We start from the raw sequence: 14,382 nt of genomic DNA on the forward strand, positions 1-14,382 counted from the left end.
ACAGTTCTGTAGAACAGTGTAGTGTGCTTGAGACCAAGAATTCCCGTCCCTGCATATTATTGAGTCCCCTCCAAGCGTGCCTTTTCCAGTCAGTCTCCCCTCATACCGCGATATAGGGAGACCTATCTTATTAAGGCCAGGAATGAAGTCAACACAAAACCCAATGACATCCTCCGTTTGATGGCCCATGGAGATGCTTCCTTCTGTCCTAGCGCGGTTACAGACATATTTCTTTAGGACTCCCACGAACCTCTCAAAGGGGAACATATTGTGTAGAAATACGGGGCCCAGAATGACAATCTCGTCAACTAGATGAACTAGGACATGCGTCATGATATTGAATAAGGATGGTGGGAACGCCAGCTCAAAACTGACAAGACATTGCGCCACATCACTCCTTAGCCTTGGTATGATTTCTGGATCGATCACCTTCTGAGAGATTGCATTGAGGAATGCACATAGCTTCACAATGGCTAATCGGACGTTTTCCGGTAGAAGCCCCCTCAATGCAACCGGAAGCAGTTGCATCATAATCACCTGGCAGTCATGAGACTTTAGGTTTTGAAACTATTTCTCTGGCATATTTATTATTCCCTTTATATTCGATGAGAAGCCAGTCAGGACCTTCATACTGAGCAGGCATTCAAACAAGATTTGCTTCTCTTCTTTGGTAAGAGCGTAGCTGGCAGGACCTTCATACTGCTTTGGAGGCATGCCATCTTTTTCGTGCAAATGTTGCAGGTCCTCACATACCTCCGGTGTATCTTTTGTCTTCCCATACACGCCCAAGAAGCCTAGCAGGTTCACGCAAAGGTTCTTTGTCGCGTGCATCACGTCAATTGAAGAGCGGACCTCTAGCTCTTTCCTGTAGGGTAGGTCCCAAAATATAGATTTCTTCTTCCACATGGGTGCGCGTCCCTCAGCGTCATTCGGAACAGATAGTCTGCCAGGACCCTTTCCAAAGATTACGTGTAAATCATTGACCATAGCAAGTACGTGATCACCTGTACACATGGCGGGCTTCTTCCGGTGCTCTTCCTCGCCTTTGAAATGCTTGCCTTTCTTTTGACATTGATGGTTGGTCGGAAGAAATTGACGATGGCCCAGGTACACATTCTTCCTGCATTTTTCTAGGTATATACTTTCGGTGTCAGCTAAACAGTGCGTGCATTAGTGGTATCCCTTGTTTGTCTGTACTGAAAGGTTACTGAGAGCGGGTCAATCGTTGATCGTTACAAATAGCAACGCGTGCAGGTTAAATTCCTGATGTTTGTGCTCATCCCACACACGTACACCGTTTCCATTCCACAACTGTAAAAGTTCTTCAACTAATGGCCTTAGGTACACATCAATGTCGTTGCCAGGTTGCTTAGGGCCTTGGATGAGAACTGGCATCATAATGAACTTCTGCTTCATGCACATCGAAGGAGGAAGGTTATACATACATAGAGTCACGGGCCAGGTGCTATGATTGCTGCTCTGCTCCCCGACATGATTAATGCCATCCGCGCTTAAACCAAACCATATGTTCCTTGGGTCACCTGCAAACTCAGCCCAGTACTTTCTCTCGATTTTTCTCCACTGCGACCTGTCAGCAGGTGCTCTCGACTTCCCGTCTTTCTTACGGTCCTCTCTGTGCCATCACATCAACTTGGCATGATCTTCGTTTCTGAACAGACGTTTCAAGCGTGGTATTATAAGAGCATACCACATCACCTTCGCAGGAACCCTCTTCCTAGGGGGCTCGCCGTCAACATCACCAGGGTCATCTCGTCTGATCTTATACCGCAATGCACCGCATACCGGGCATGCGTTCAAATCCTCGTACGCACTATGGTAGAGGATGCAGTCATTAGGGCATGCATGTATCTTCAGCACCTCCAATCCTAGAGGGCACACGACCTTCTTTGTTGCGTACGTACTGTTGGGCAATTCATTATCATTTGGAAGCTTCTTCTTCAATATTTTCAGTAGCTTCTCAAATCCTTTGTCAGACACAGCATTCTCTGCCTTCCACTGCAGCAATTCCAGTACGGTACCGAGCTTTGTGTTGCCATCTTCACAATTGGGGTACAACCCTTTTTTGTGATCCTCTAACATGCGATCGAACTTCAGCTTCTCCTTTTGACATTCACACTGTGTCCTTGCATCAACAATGACCCGGCGGAGATCATCATCATTGGGCACATTGTCTGGTTCCTCTTGTTCTTCAGTAGCTTCCCCCGTTGCAGCATCACGGTATTCAGGGGGCACATAGTTGTCATCGTCCTCTTCTTCTTCGTTGTCTTCCATCATAACCCCTATTTCTCCGTGCTTCATCCAAACATTATAGCGTGGCATGAAACCCTTATAAAGCAGGTGGGTGTGAAGGATTTTCCGGTCAAAATAAGACTTCGTATTCCCACATATAGGGCATGGACAACACATAAAAACATTTTGCTTGTTTGCCTCAGCCACTTTGAGAAAATTATGCAAGCCCTTAATGTACTCGGAGGTGTGTCTGTCACCATACATCCATTGCCGGTTCATCTGCGTGCATTATATATAATTATGTGTGTCAAAAGTAAGAAAATTAGACAAGTATCTATCTAAAGTAAGAATTGTTTTTCTTTCAGAAAGAAGATAAGAACAAGAGGCTCGCCACGGTGGTGTCGGCGACGAGATCAGCGCGGGCGATCGACGGTGGTGAAGACGGGGACGGGACGTGACGGACCGCTAAACCTATGCAAATATCGGAGAAAATGGAGCTTAGAGGTCGAGCTTCGAGAAGAGAAAACTTAACTAGCGTAGCTTGGGCATTTCATCGAACACCTCATGTGCATAGGAGGTGAGCTAGAGCACCCAAATTCCCTCCCCTCGCCGGCCAAAAAAACAGAGCACTGTGGAGTGCTCTGCTCGCCGGCGATGGGGTATATATAGGCAACTCATTTGTCCCGGTTCATGGCTGGAACCGGGACTAAAGGCTCCCCTTCTATCCCGGTTCGAGCCACGAACCGGTACCTATGTATGTGGGCCAGGAACGAGGCCCATTGGTCCCGGTTCGTGCCAGGAACTAGGACAAATGGATCCAGACGAACCGGAACCAATGCCCACGAGGCCTCGGCCGGCCCCCTGGGCTCACGAACCGGGACATATGCCCCCCATGGGTCCCGGTTCATGGCTGAACCGGGATTAATGGGTTGGCCAGGCCCGAACCAAAGCCTTGTTTTCTACTAGTGACTAGATAAGGTCTAACCTTACTCTTGAATTTTCTTGGGGAAGTGTTCCAACCAAATGATGTGTGCACCCAATCGTACAATAATGTCCAATTGGTTCTAAACTTGTAGCAAGCTGATAAGCTTTGTCCCATTGTGCAGAATAAGTTACATTCCTATTGATTCACTATGTAAAATTTGACATAAGAAAATAAAATTATAGGTCATAAGACAAGAAAATTTTGCAGTTTATGTGTATTTTAGACTATATTTTTATGTTTGTAATTTTACATAACATAAAATATTTTTTACGGCGATTATATATTTTCTTACGGTCCCTTTTTGCGTCAGAAATAAGACAACTTATGGAACGTCAAATTATGGTGCATTGATGTCAAAATAGAGAGGGGGTGAAGAATAACTATTCCTCACCCAGGAACGTAAAAAGAGACCGTAAGAAAATATATAATCGTCATAAAAAAATTATGTTATGCAAAATTACAAACATAAAAACATAGTGTAAAATACACATAAACTGCAAATTTTCTTATCTTATGATCTATATTTTTATTTTTTATGCGAAATTTTACGTAATGAATCAATAGGAATGTAACTATTTGAATTCCAAACGTAATTAATTATGAAATGATAGTAAGATTACCTCGGGTGAATAATAACTTATTCTGCACTCTGGGTGATGAATAGTATCACTATATATATAATTTTTATTCTGCGCTCCGCCCGAACTGCATGCACATATGGAAGCAGGTAAACCAGCGCACGCACCGCGGCTCAGCCCACCTGGACGTAAAAGCCTCACTACACCTAGTAATCGACTGCATTCAATTACCACCTGCGTGCTCAGCCCACCTGGACGTAAAAGCCTCACTACACCTAGTAATCGACTGTATTCAATTACCACCGGTCGGAAATCAATGATAAAAAAATGGAGTTTCTGTTAAGGGGCATGTGGTCGGTCAGCACGCATCACTCATGCGCCTATTTCATCTGGCCTGCTCGTAAAAATTAGAAAAACATGGTAACCATAGTAAATATACTACTGATCGTGCCTTGCTCTTATAATTAGCTAACATGAACCCCTTTATTGTACATAAATTTCATTGAAAATATGATAATGAAGGAGAAAAAGCCTGCTCATACAGAATATTGTACATGATGGTAGTAAATGAATTACCAAGCTTTTGTGCACTGAACTGGTAAGTTTTCACAAATTTTAATTCCCCACTTACCCACCGAATCACTATATGAGCAAGCTTTCTCTCCATCATTGCTATGTTTTTACTCAAATTTACATTAGAGAGCGTTCGTAGGGGTAATTAAAGAAGTAATGTACCGCTAGTAATCTGTTTACTGTTGTTACTACCATATTTTCCACTGTTTTACGAGTAGAGGGTAGGAACCAATTGGCTCGTAACACGATCACCATTACTAGAAGCCATCAATCTTCATTAGTTGCTAAGTATGTGATCACATTATTTTTACAAGCAAAAAAGTGATCTGGTTACGTACATGCATGAGGTAACTAATTTAATTCTCTTACTATATTTATGAAAGGTTTTACTAGCACTAGATAAAAAGAGTGCTTTGATTTGGCGGAGCGAGAACTCGAGCATGAATGCGGTAACTAATTTAGTTCTATTACTATATTTGCCGAAGGATTTACTAGCAAGTGAAAGAAAAGGTTGCCTTGATTTGGCGGACCGGGGACTGGTGTGCCTAGTAACCATTACAATTTTATTACCATATTTCCTGAAAGGTTTACTAGTAGACAGAGGGAAAATCGTAAAAACCAAAAACAGAGTACCTCATTACTAGGCAAATCGTAGTACCACATCTAGTGTTCGTGAAAGCATACATTAACTAGAGGGCCCACTCTGTATGCTTACTAGTTCCAAGCCACGCATTTTTTACATTACCATGTGTACATTTTTTTCTTATGATTAGACGAAATAGGAGTGGTACACCGTAATAGTTTGTCACTGTATATATATATATATATATATATATATATATATATATATATATATATATATATATATATATATATATATATATACATAAACACTATTCTGATCACGGGATCAGAATAGTATTCTGATCACAACATGAACTTCCCGAGTAACACGCCTGACCTTCCCCGAGTACTAGGTTGAACTTCAGCTAAAAGGTGTCCAAATGGGGCTTGCGATATATCGTTGGAAAGCTATGGACATCAGTATCATGACCCAAGTTACATTTTTGGCAAAATGTAAGCAGTTTAAGAGCAGTTTTGAAAACCGTTTTTCCTTCATACAAAAAACGTGAATCGTATTTTCGATCGCATTTTTAAACCGTTTATCGGAATGAGGCAAATAATATGGCGTTGGAAAGCTGCTGCAAAACCTCTTCTTCCACATGTTGAAAGTTTTTCTCTAATTCCCTACAGTTAAAGCATAATTCAGAAAATCGTAGAATTTTGCAAATGGAACACCCGGGTTTGTATTTTCGATGTCATTTCTAAACAGCTAATCCAATTGAGGCAAATAATATGGCGTTGGAAAGCTTATGAAAATGCGCTACTTTTTCATGTTAAAAGTGTTTCCCAATTTCGAATGGTTTAAAAGTTATTTAGAAACTGATACAAGTTCCATCGAGTTCGTATTGTCGAGCTAATTTTTTAACCGTACGTCCGAATGCAGCAAATGATATGTCGTTGGAAAGCTTGAACAAGTGCGAAACTATTTTCTATATATTGTTTCTCCTAATTCCTTACGGTTTTAAGTCAATTTGGGAAATGGCTAAAAACGTATTTTCCCCGTAATTTCTACAAACTTTATCGGAATGAGGCAAATAATATACCTCTGAAAAGCTACGAAAAATGCGAAACTTTTCTATGTTGATGGTTTCTCTGATTCATTGCCGTTTTCCTGTAATTTCGAAAATGGTGAGATCATTCGTTCTGCCTTTATCGCGAAACAGATTTTTTGAAAATGCACCGCGTGAAGAACCTGAATTTCTCGACGCGTGTACCTGAACTTCACTCTGTTTTTCACGTGATTTTTTTGCTCGTAGGTCTCCATCCACTGCTCATAACTCTCCATCCACTCACCGGAATTGAGCAAGTGATATACCAGTGGAAAACTGCTGTAAGCACATAACTTTCTCGTGTTGATCATTTTTTAATACTCGCGATGGTTTTAAAAGTTTTTTATCTGAAATTCATTCAGCGTAGTAGTTGAACTTCATGCTGTTTTCACGTTGAACTTATGTGACGTATTTTCGTTTGTAATTTTCTCATCCATTCGTTAGTAGTTACACAAATGATACTCATTTTGTACAAACCCCTCTCACAATAATTTTTTTAACTTTCTTTGGCCGAGGAGTTGCACATATAACAACAAAACTTTTAGTCTTTGCTTTTTTATTTTTTTAATACAAAATGCACACCGTGTAGTACGTGAACTTCTAGCAGTTATCAATCGAACTTCTCTTGGTTACGTGAAAATATCTGAGTTTTTTATAAATATTTATCTGAATTTCTTAATCCTTTTTTATAAAATTTCGAAGCGCTCTATTTTTAAAAGTTGAACTTCTTGTTTTTTATTTTTGAACTTCTTGTTTCGAATCTTTAATAATGAGGAAAATCTGAGTTTTCTATAATCATCGAACTTCTTCATCTTTTTAATATGGACTTCCTGATTTTATTTCTTTAATCTTTTTATGAATTTTGAAGCACTCTATTTTTAAAAGTTGAACTTCTTGTTGTTTTATTTTTGAACTTTTTTTCATTCTTTAATAACGAGAAAAATCTAAGTTTTCTATAATCATCGCACTTCCCACTGTTTTCACTTGAACTTCTACCATGTTTTTTTGTTCGTAATTTCTCACCCGTTCATCAGAGTTGCACAACTGATATATAGTGCTGATTACCTCTCTCACAAGAAGTTTTTGAACTTCCCCGTGCTGAGCACCTGAACTTCTAGCAATGAAATTTTTATACTTTAACTTTTTACTCTATTTTCTCATATGAAAACACACACCATGTAACACGTGAACTTCTGGCCGTTTTCAATTTGAACTTCTCTGTAAAAAAGTTGTCCTTAACTCCCAAAGCACTCGTCGAATTTGAGCAAATGATAGCATTGGAAAGGATTTTTTTAACAAATCATGACTAGTTAAGAGCATTTTTTGAACATGCTAAGACTTGTTTTGAGCATATTTTAGTAACAAAAAAAATCTAAGATGTTTTAAATGTCGAACTACTTTATTAATTGAATTTGAACTTCTCAAAAATTTATTTTGAACTTCTGTGTATTTATTTTATAAATGTGGAAAACAAAACCGATGTGTTTATCCCTATAAGAAATTTCATGGGTTTATTTTGATTCTTTAGTAACGAGAAAAATTTGAGCATTTTATTCACACCGAACTTCATCGTTTTTTAAATTTGGACTTCTTGTTTTTTTAGTAATGGGAATAAACCTAGTTTTTAGTAAAATCGAAATGCTTTATTATTTTAATTTGAATTTCGAGAGTTTTTTTATTTTAGAAACGGTGAAAATCCTTTTTTATTTTACTTTTTCAAATTTAACTTCATACTTCTTCGCGAAATGAGAAGAATCTCATTTTTTTTGTATACATCGGACCCTCCGTTTCTTTAAAGTGAATGTCTTGGCTTTATTATTTGGTAACATGGATTTTTTTTAAATAAACATAGAATCACTTCATTTTATAAATTTGAACTTCTAGTTTTTTCATAGAAAAGGAGAAAATCTTAAAAAAAAATATTTTTTGAATTGCTTTGTTATTTTAATTTGACCTTCTCAGAGTTATTTAAAACCATGAAAAAATGTTTTCTAGTACATATATTGAATGACTTTGTTATTTTAGTTTGAACTTTTTGGTTATCATTTTTCAATAACGGGAAAATCCATGGGATTATTTTTAGTACAACGATAACATTTTCTTTGAACTCTCTATTTTATGAAATTTGAACTTCTCAAGTTAACACTATTATAGTTGAAGCTTTGTTTTTCTTCATGGTATATAACCATCGAACTTCTGGGTTATCTTAATTTGAACTTCTTGGGGGTTTTTTTATGAACGAAGAAATCCAGGTTTTCTTATAAACATTGAACCGCTCTGGTATTTTAATTGAGCTTCTAGGTTTTTTAGAAACAGGAAAATTTTGCTTTTTAAAAAACTTTTTAAACTGCACTATATTTCACTCTTTTTAAAAATAGAGTGAAATTTTTTCCACAAGAAATGTTGGACATTTTGGTAGGCGAACCTGTACAGTTTTTCAATTGGTTTGCATGTTGAACAGCATCAACGTTAAAAACTGAACTTCTCTTTCTTTTTCTTCTAATAAAAACACACACTATAAATTATAATCTCTGTTATTTTAATCTCAACTTCTTAGTGTGGATCCATTCCGAAAGTGCGCGATTGGCCAGATTCGTGGAGTAGGGGCTCCGACCAATGTAGCTGACAACAACTGTACCACCGACATTTTTCTTCTACAAACTTCCTGCGTTCTCATATTACTTGAACCTCTAAAATTATACTTATTGAACTTCATGTGGTTTTTGCAAAGAACTCGCTAGCATTTTTTGTTTTGTTGAATTCCATTTTGCTTTCCAAGGCTTTTTTAAACATAAAAACTTTACATGTTTTCAATTAATTTTTGTTTATTACAAAAAGCACCCATGGAGCATGCGCACTTTGCACAACCAATTTTGAATGAAGTGCTATTTTTTGTGCACTTTTAAAATACATATAACACGGTGCCAAACTGCAAAAAAATACCAAATCCAAACTGCCCCCGTATACATTACCGAGCTCAACCTCAAGCATGGAACCTCAAGTACGGCCAAACATCAAGACCAATAGTCAGGAACCTAAAGCATTATACCACTACTGAAGCTATACGGCCAACTAGCAATTTGCAAAACAAAACAAAACAAATGGAACGGCCAAGTGCTCCATCAAAGGGAACAACTTTTTCTTTGAGACCACCTCTAATTTGCTGCAAGTCTACAACAATCATAAAACACAACATTTGAACCTACTGTTGTTTTTTCTTCTTCTCCAATATATATTGAACTGCTGAGGTGGCATAGTTGAACGGTCGAGGCACTGCGGCGCCGGCTGTAGGTGGTGGACCTAAGTGGCAGTGGCACGCGCGACCAGGTGCAGTGATAGGTAGGTCTTTCGAAAAACAAAAGTGAGAGAGACATTGTTTGCTCCTTAGGCATTACACCGAACAACTGTGGAGCGCCATCTTTGGCCACTAAAAAACAAAACCCAACAAAAATCAGTCATGGACACTTCGCTGCAGCACATGGTACATCAGTGTGAAAATTAAGAGCTTGTGGATCATTTTACCTGTGGATCTTGAGGGGTTGCAGTACAGTTGGAATTTCGTCCGTCCGCAGCTATGGCCTGTGAACTTCGTGTGGCGGTGCAGTCGACCTGCAGGAGCATGGTGGAGGAGACCGAAAATGGATCCCTAAATGTGGTGGTAAGCCTAAACACCCTTTTTACATACAAAAAGAAAAAATAAAATGTGTGCCACGTGAGAAATGTGGCCTTCTCTGCACCACATGTTGCATTTCTATCTTTTCAAGCTCTGTCTACTGAGCTATGTGCTCTCGACCAAAGGTAGCATGGCAGGAGCAACTAGTACTTGCTTCATCAGAACAAAAAAAGAGCTAATCACAAAAATGCTTTAGTTCTAGCACGCATAATAGCAAACACATAGAGTGCACCTGGTTCACATTCAGAATACATAAAGATTGGCTTTCTGGCTAAGCATCAGCACATGAGACTATGAGTGAACCTCCAGCACAGTTTCCCTAGTGCTATCGAGAGGAGAAAAATGTAGGTAGGTACCTTTGCAGTGGGTGTACCCGTCACCGTCGTAGCGGACGCCGTTCACCATGGGGCACTCGCACACCCTGCCCCGGTACGTGTCCCTGCACACCGTCATGTTCGTCGCCTCGTCCCGCCAGCACCCGCCGTTCCGATGCAGGCACTCGTTCGTCTCCATGTCTGCAGAGAAAAGCTCGTCAGAAGTTCATCGTCGATTCACCCTTCTTGTCGTCGGAAATGAAGGCCTTGGTGCTCACCATGGCTCAGGCAAACTTGCAGCTCGGTCCCCTCCTTGAAGCCGGCGCACATGGCCTTGAGCACCGCCGTCCTCTCCAGCTTCCCTGCACGCACACACCACACATCATGTCAGTTCTTCCGTCGCCGGAGAAATGAAAGAGACGGCGCAGCAACGGCCAACGGGCCAACCCACCTCTGTACTGGACGTCGTTGATGACGAGCGTGGGCAGGATGGTGACGTCTCCCGCGCGACCCGTGCCCGATCTGGTCCTCCTGCTCCTTGGACAGCACGGCATTGTCAGCGTCGGCGTCGGGGTCTCCCATGCACGCCAGCACCTTCTCCAGCGACAGCCCGAGCGAGGCCACCACCTCCTCAGCGCACGCCTTGCTGTACTTCTTCTCCTTCATGGAGCACCGCAGCTTGTAGTCCATGGTGAAGTCCCACCATGCCCACGGCCGCCCGCTCTCGTTGGCCACCCGGTGCACGCACAGCTGCCGCAGGTTCTCCACCACCACCTGCTTCCCCTCGTACCCCTCCCCGAAGTCCTCCTCCGGGTCCGGCGCGCAGTACCTGCACGCCCAACCACATCGTCTCAAGCTCTTGCCATGGCAGGTACCAGAGAAAGCTTCCTCGACCAGCAATGGCGTGCCAAACTGAGAGTAACAAAATCATTTTTTGGGTGTGCCAAACTGAGATAAGAGAGTCTGAGAGGGCAGCATCAGCACATGAGACTATGGAGAGAAAGAAAGAGCTTCAACCACACATCGACACATGCCCAGAAGCTACGTGGGCAGTGAGTCGAAGTAGGAGCTCACTGTTGGCTTTGAGCCAGCTGGCTGCATGAGTTGAACGGTGTGGAGGGGCTGCATCGAACTGCTGCATCTCCCGCCGGCTCGAGCCACCTCCGCGTGACACCCTTGCAGCCTAGACAGTTAAGTTCTGTGCAGTTCAATCAGTCGACACGGTAAAGTTCAGTTAACAAAACTGCAGAAACAAGAGAAGAAATGCATCAGTTTTGTACAGAAGAAACAAAAAATCCGGCAACCACTAGTCGAGGTCGCCGACATCTGCTGCGGGAATGAGATTGCCGTGGCTAGTGGGAGCTCGGGTGTGAGTAGCCTATAAGCAAACACCAGCAACCGAGTAGATCCTAACAGAGCAGCAGGGGCAATCTTGATTCCTCATCCAAAAATGGCCAAGTTCTGAGTGCGTGGAAGAAGGACGCAGCGGCAGGGGGGAGAAGGTCGTGGTGGCAGGAGCAAGAAGTTCGCGGCGGCAGGGGAGCCTGAGTTCGTGGCGTCCCGAGTGGCGGCGCTTGGAGATGTGGAAGAAGGTCGCTCGTGGTCATCCGCGGCACGGCGGCAGCGCATCAGGGAGCTGTCCTGCATCGGCGGCGCGCAACAGCGGTCCAGGGAGGAGAGACGGGGCGTCGTGGGTTTCGGCTGGGAGCGGGGTGGCAGCGGTGGAGTGGGGAGGATGGCGCTCCGGTGGCCAGGGAGCGGGGCGGCAAGATGCAGGTGCGGCGCCCGGTGGGTCACGCGCATCAGGGTGGATCGGGGTGGAGTGGGAGGAGGAGCGCCGTCGGATTGGGAGGTTGCGCTCCAGCGAGAGGGGCGCCGGCTGTGTGGAACGAAGTGCGGCGGCGACGCCGGTCAGAGGGAAGAAGCGCGCTGGAGCCAGGGCGGCGACGGGAGGTGTCGGGAGATCCGACAGAGGTGATGCGGGGGGTGGGGTGGGGTTGGGAATGGGCCAATCGGGCTTTTCTTTTTTGTGTGTTTTCGGAGTTCGGGAACGTCTGACCCCTGACGTGATCCAAATAATTATTCTGATCCCGTGATCAGAATATAATCTGACTTTTCAAAAGCATAACAAAGCCAAATAATTTGATAAACAAAAAATAATAATTATCTGAAGTTTCTTAAGCATAACACTGAAGGTAAATGATTTTATAACTCTGACGATACACAGCAACATTGCTGTTGAATTACCCTAGTGCATTACATTTGATTAATACTCATTGTCCAGCACATCTGGAATAAGAGATACACAAATTATCTTTGTGGGATTAGCATAACTAATTATGTATACATCCTGATACTACCTAGAAACTTATCCAAAAGTCAGAAAGCAACATAGCTTTCACATTAGCATCTAAGAGCAACTCTAGCAGACCCCGCATCCCGCCCCGACCCGTAAAATAACCACCAAAATGCGGGCCGGGCGAAAAAAATCAGCCCGATCAGACCCCGCATCCTGCCCCGGCCCGCAAAAGAATTTTAGGGGGCGCGGCAAAATTCCGAGCCCTACCCGGGAAAACGCGGGTTTCCCCCTCGCGGCTGCGGTGCCCTGCATATAAGTGGAAGCGGTTGGTGGGGGTACATTTCATCCCGCGCTTTCTCCCACCAACCACCTCTCCTCTCCCCCCTCGCGCCGCTGCCGGCCGCCGCCCAAGATTCCGAGCAGCCGGCAGGAGCACACTGGAAGGCCGCCACACGCACGAGGCCTGCCCTCCCTTCCCCCTGCGTCGACGGGCCGCCGGATTTGCAGATCTGCGACACTTCATTGCGGGCCTCCGAATTTGGCTTTTTCGGCCGCCGGTTGCTGCCCCAAGCGATGGAGTGGTCGGGGAGCCTCTCCCGCAGCCCAGGCAAGGGCGCATCGCCGCATGCAGGTACTGGTTCGTCCGCCCGCTGTCACCGAAGGTTTGCGGGCATGGATTCGTCCGGCCGTCCATCGGGCTCAGCGCTCGCACAACGTCTTTGTGGCTTGCCGATGCCGCTCATAGAATGCGACGACTGCATGCGAAAAGTGCTATGGCTCACTTCGGGCACGCCGAAACACCACGGATGGGTGTTCTTCAAATGCAAAAATGACGGGGTACGTGCACTCGCGGTAGCTCGTTTCATAGCTCATTCTTTAGTTCAATTGCGGTAGCTCACTTCGAGCTTGCTCATTCTTTTGTGTAGGACGCTAGATGCTCATTTTGGTTTTGGGAAGGCCAATACATTGATTTGTTGATAGAAAGAAACTTAATAGATGTTGGTGCACTCCTTAGTACAATCGAAGGCAACGATGCGGCTGCATGTGCCACTAGAGGGGAAGCAACGTCTACTTCTTTCGAACCAAAGATGAAGAAAGAAGAATGCAAAATCAGGGATCCACAGATCAACAACGAATGCATGGAGAAGATATTAGTCCAACTAGTGGGAGCAGTTATGGAAGTTGGAAATCTTCTAAAATGCATACTTGTGGTTCCTGTTTTCTTTGGTTTTGCTATTCTAGCAAAGATTTGGTGATGTCTTTTGTATCTAATATTGTTGCAAAAGCAAAGAAATGCATTATGCTAGATCAATTTAAGTTGCAAATCTAAGTTTTGCGGGCCGGGAGGAGCTGCACCAGATCAGACCCCGCATAATGGACCCGTAAAAAAGGATATTCCCGGAATATCCCTTTTTACGGGTCCATTATGCGGGGTCTGTAACTGTGGCCGTCCTCGCCGGCCCACAAAGGCATTTTTGCGCGAACTACAAACACGTTTTGCGGGCCGGGAGGATGCGGGGTCTACTAGAGTTGCTCTAATAATCATATCATGCATGCTGATACTACTTGGAAACTAAGAAGAAGGCTGTAGCAAAATAATACCACCATCAGCCATTACTTAGACATCATTTGTGCATAGCCAAAAGCTAGTCATCGACTACTTATAAACTAGTGTTTTGCAACCAAAAAGATCCAATAATATGGAAGACCACCAACCAATCTTACTCAGAAAGGGCTAGAGTTATGTAACGCCCACGATGCAGCTATATCTCCCACGTGTCGAGGCACGACTTAGAGGCATAACCGCATGGTGGTTTTGTCGCAAGAGGGGTAATCTTCACACAATCCCATGTACTGAATAAGAAAGGGATAAAGAGTTGTCTTACAATCGCCACTTCACAGAAATAACAAGTAAACATACATCATCCAGAGTACAATCAAGGTCCGACTACGGAACCAAAATAAAAGAAGACAACCCCAAATGCTAGATCCCCGATCGTCCCAATTGGGCTCCACTACTGATCATCAGGAAACGAA

General features: G+C 43.3%; 1 protein-coding gene across 3 annotated transcripts; it reads right to left on the reverse strand.

Annotated features, from left to right (window-relative positions):
* Window positions 1-8,999: 8,999 nt before the first annotated feature.
* On the reverse strand, window positions 9,000-12,038 carry LOC119332556 (vacuolar-sorting receptor 1-like). 3 transcript variants are annotated; one of them, XM_037605737.1, is made up of 6 exons: window positions 11,121-12,038; window positions 10,498-10,875; window positions 10,325-10,408; window positions 10,089-10,247; window positions 9,582-9,668; window positions 9,000-9,486 (listed from the first exon to the last, which is right to left on the reverse strand). In XM_037605737.1, the coding sequence occupies exons 2-6, from the start codon at window positions 10,598-10,600 to the stop codon at window positions 9,215-9,217; spliced, it is 705 nt and encodes a 234-aa protein (XP_037461634.1). In that variant the 5' UTR covers window positions 10,601-10,875; window positions 11,121-12,038; the 3' UTR covers window positions 9,000-9,214. The 3 variants fall into 3 exon arrangements, with proteins under 3 accessions (XP_037461634.1, XP_037461635.1, XP_037461633.1); XM_037605738.1 differs by having other exon boundaries at window positions 11,031-12,038; XM_037605736.1 differs by having other exon boundaries at window positions 10,498-12,038.
* Between the last annotated feature and the right edge of the window lie 2,344 nt (window positions 12,039-14,382).

The sequence above is a fragment of the Triticum dicoccoides genome, chromosome 7A (assembly GCF_002162155.2).
Source record: "Triticum dicoccoides isolate Atlit2015 ecotype Zavitan chromosome 7A, WEW_v2.0, whole genome shotgun sequence".
In the NCBI taxonomy this organism is placed as follows: Eukaryota; Viridiplantae; Streptophyta; class Magnoliopsida; order Poales; family Poaceae; genus Triticum; species Triticum dicoccoides.

Bases quoted from the DNA above. Each gene is read 5' to 3' on its own strand.
- LOC119332556 (XM_037605737.1), bottom strand. From the start codon at position 10,600: ATGCCGTGCTGTCCAAGGAGCAGGAGGACCAGATCGGGCACGGGTCGC. The intron at 10,248-10,324 runs GTGAGCACCAAG...TTTTCTCTGCAG, and splicing joins GCAAGTTTGCCTGAGCCATG to ACATGGAGACGAACGAGTGC. The intron at 9,487-9,581 runs GTAAAATGATCC...TTTGTTTTTTAG, and splicing joins CAACCCCTCAAGATCCACAG to TGGCCAAAGATGGCGCTCCA.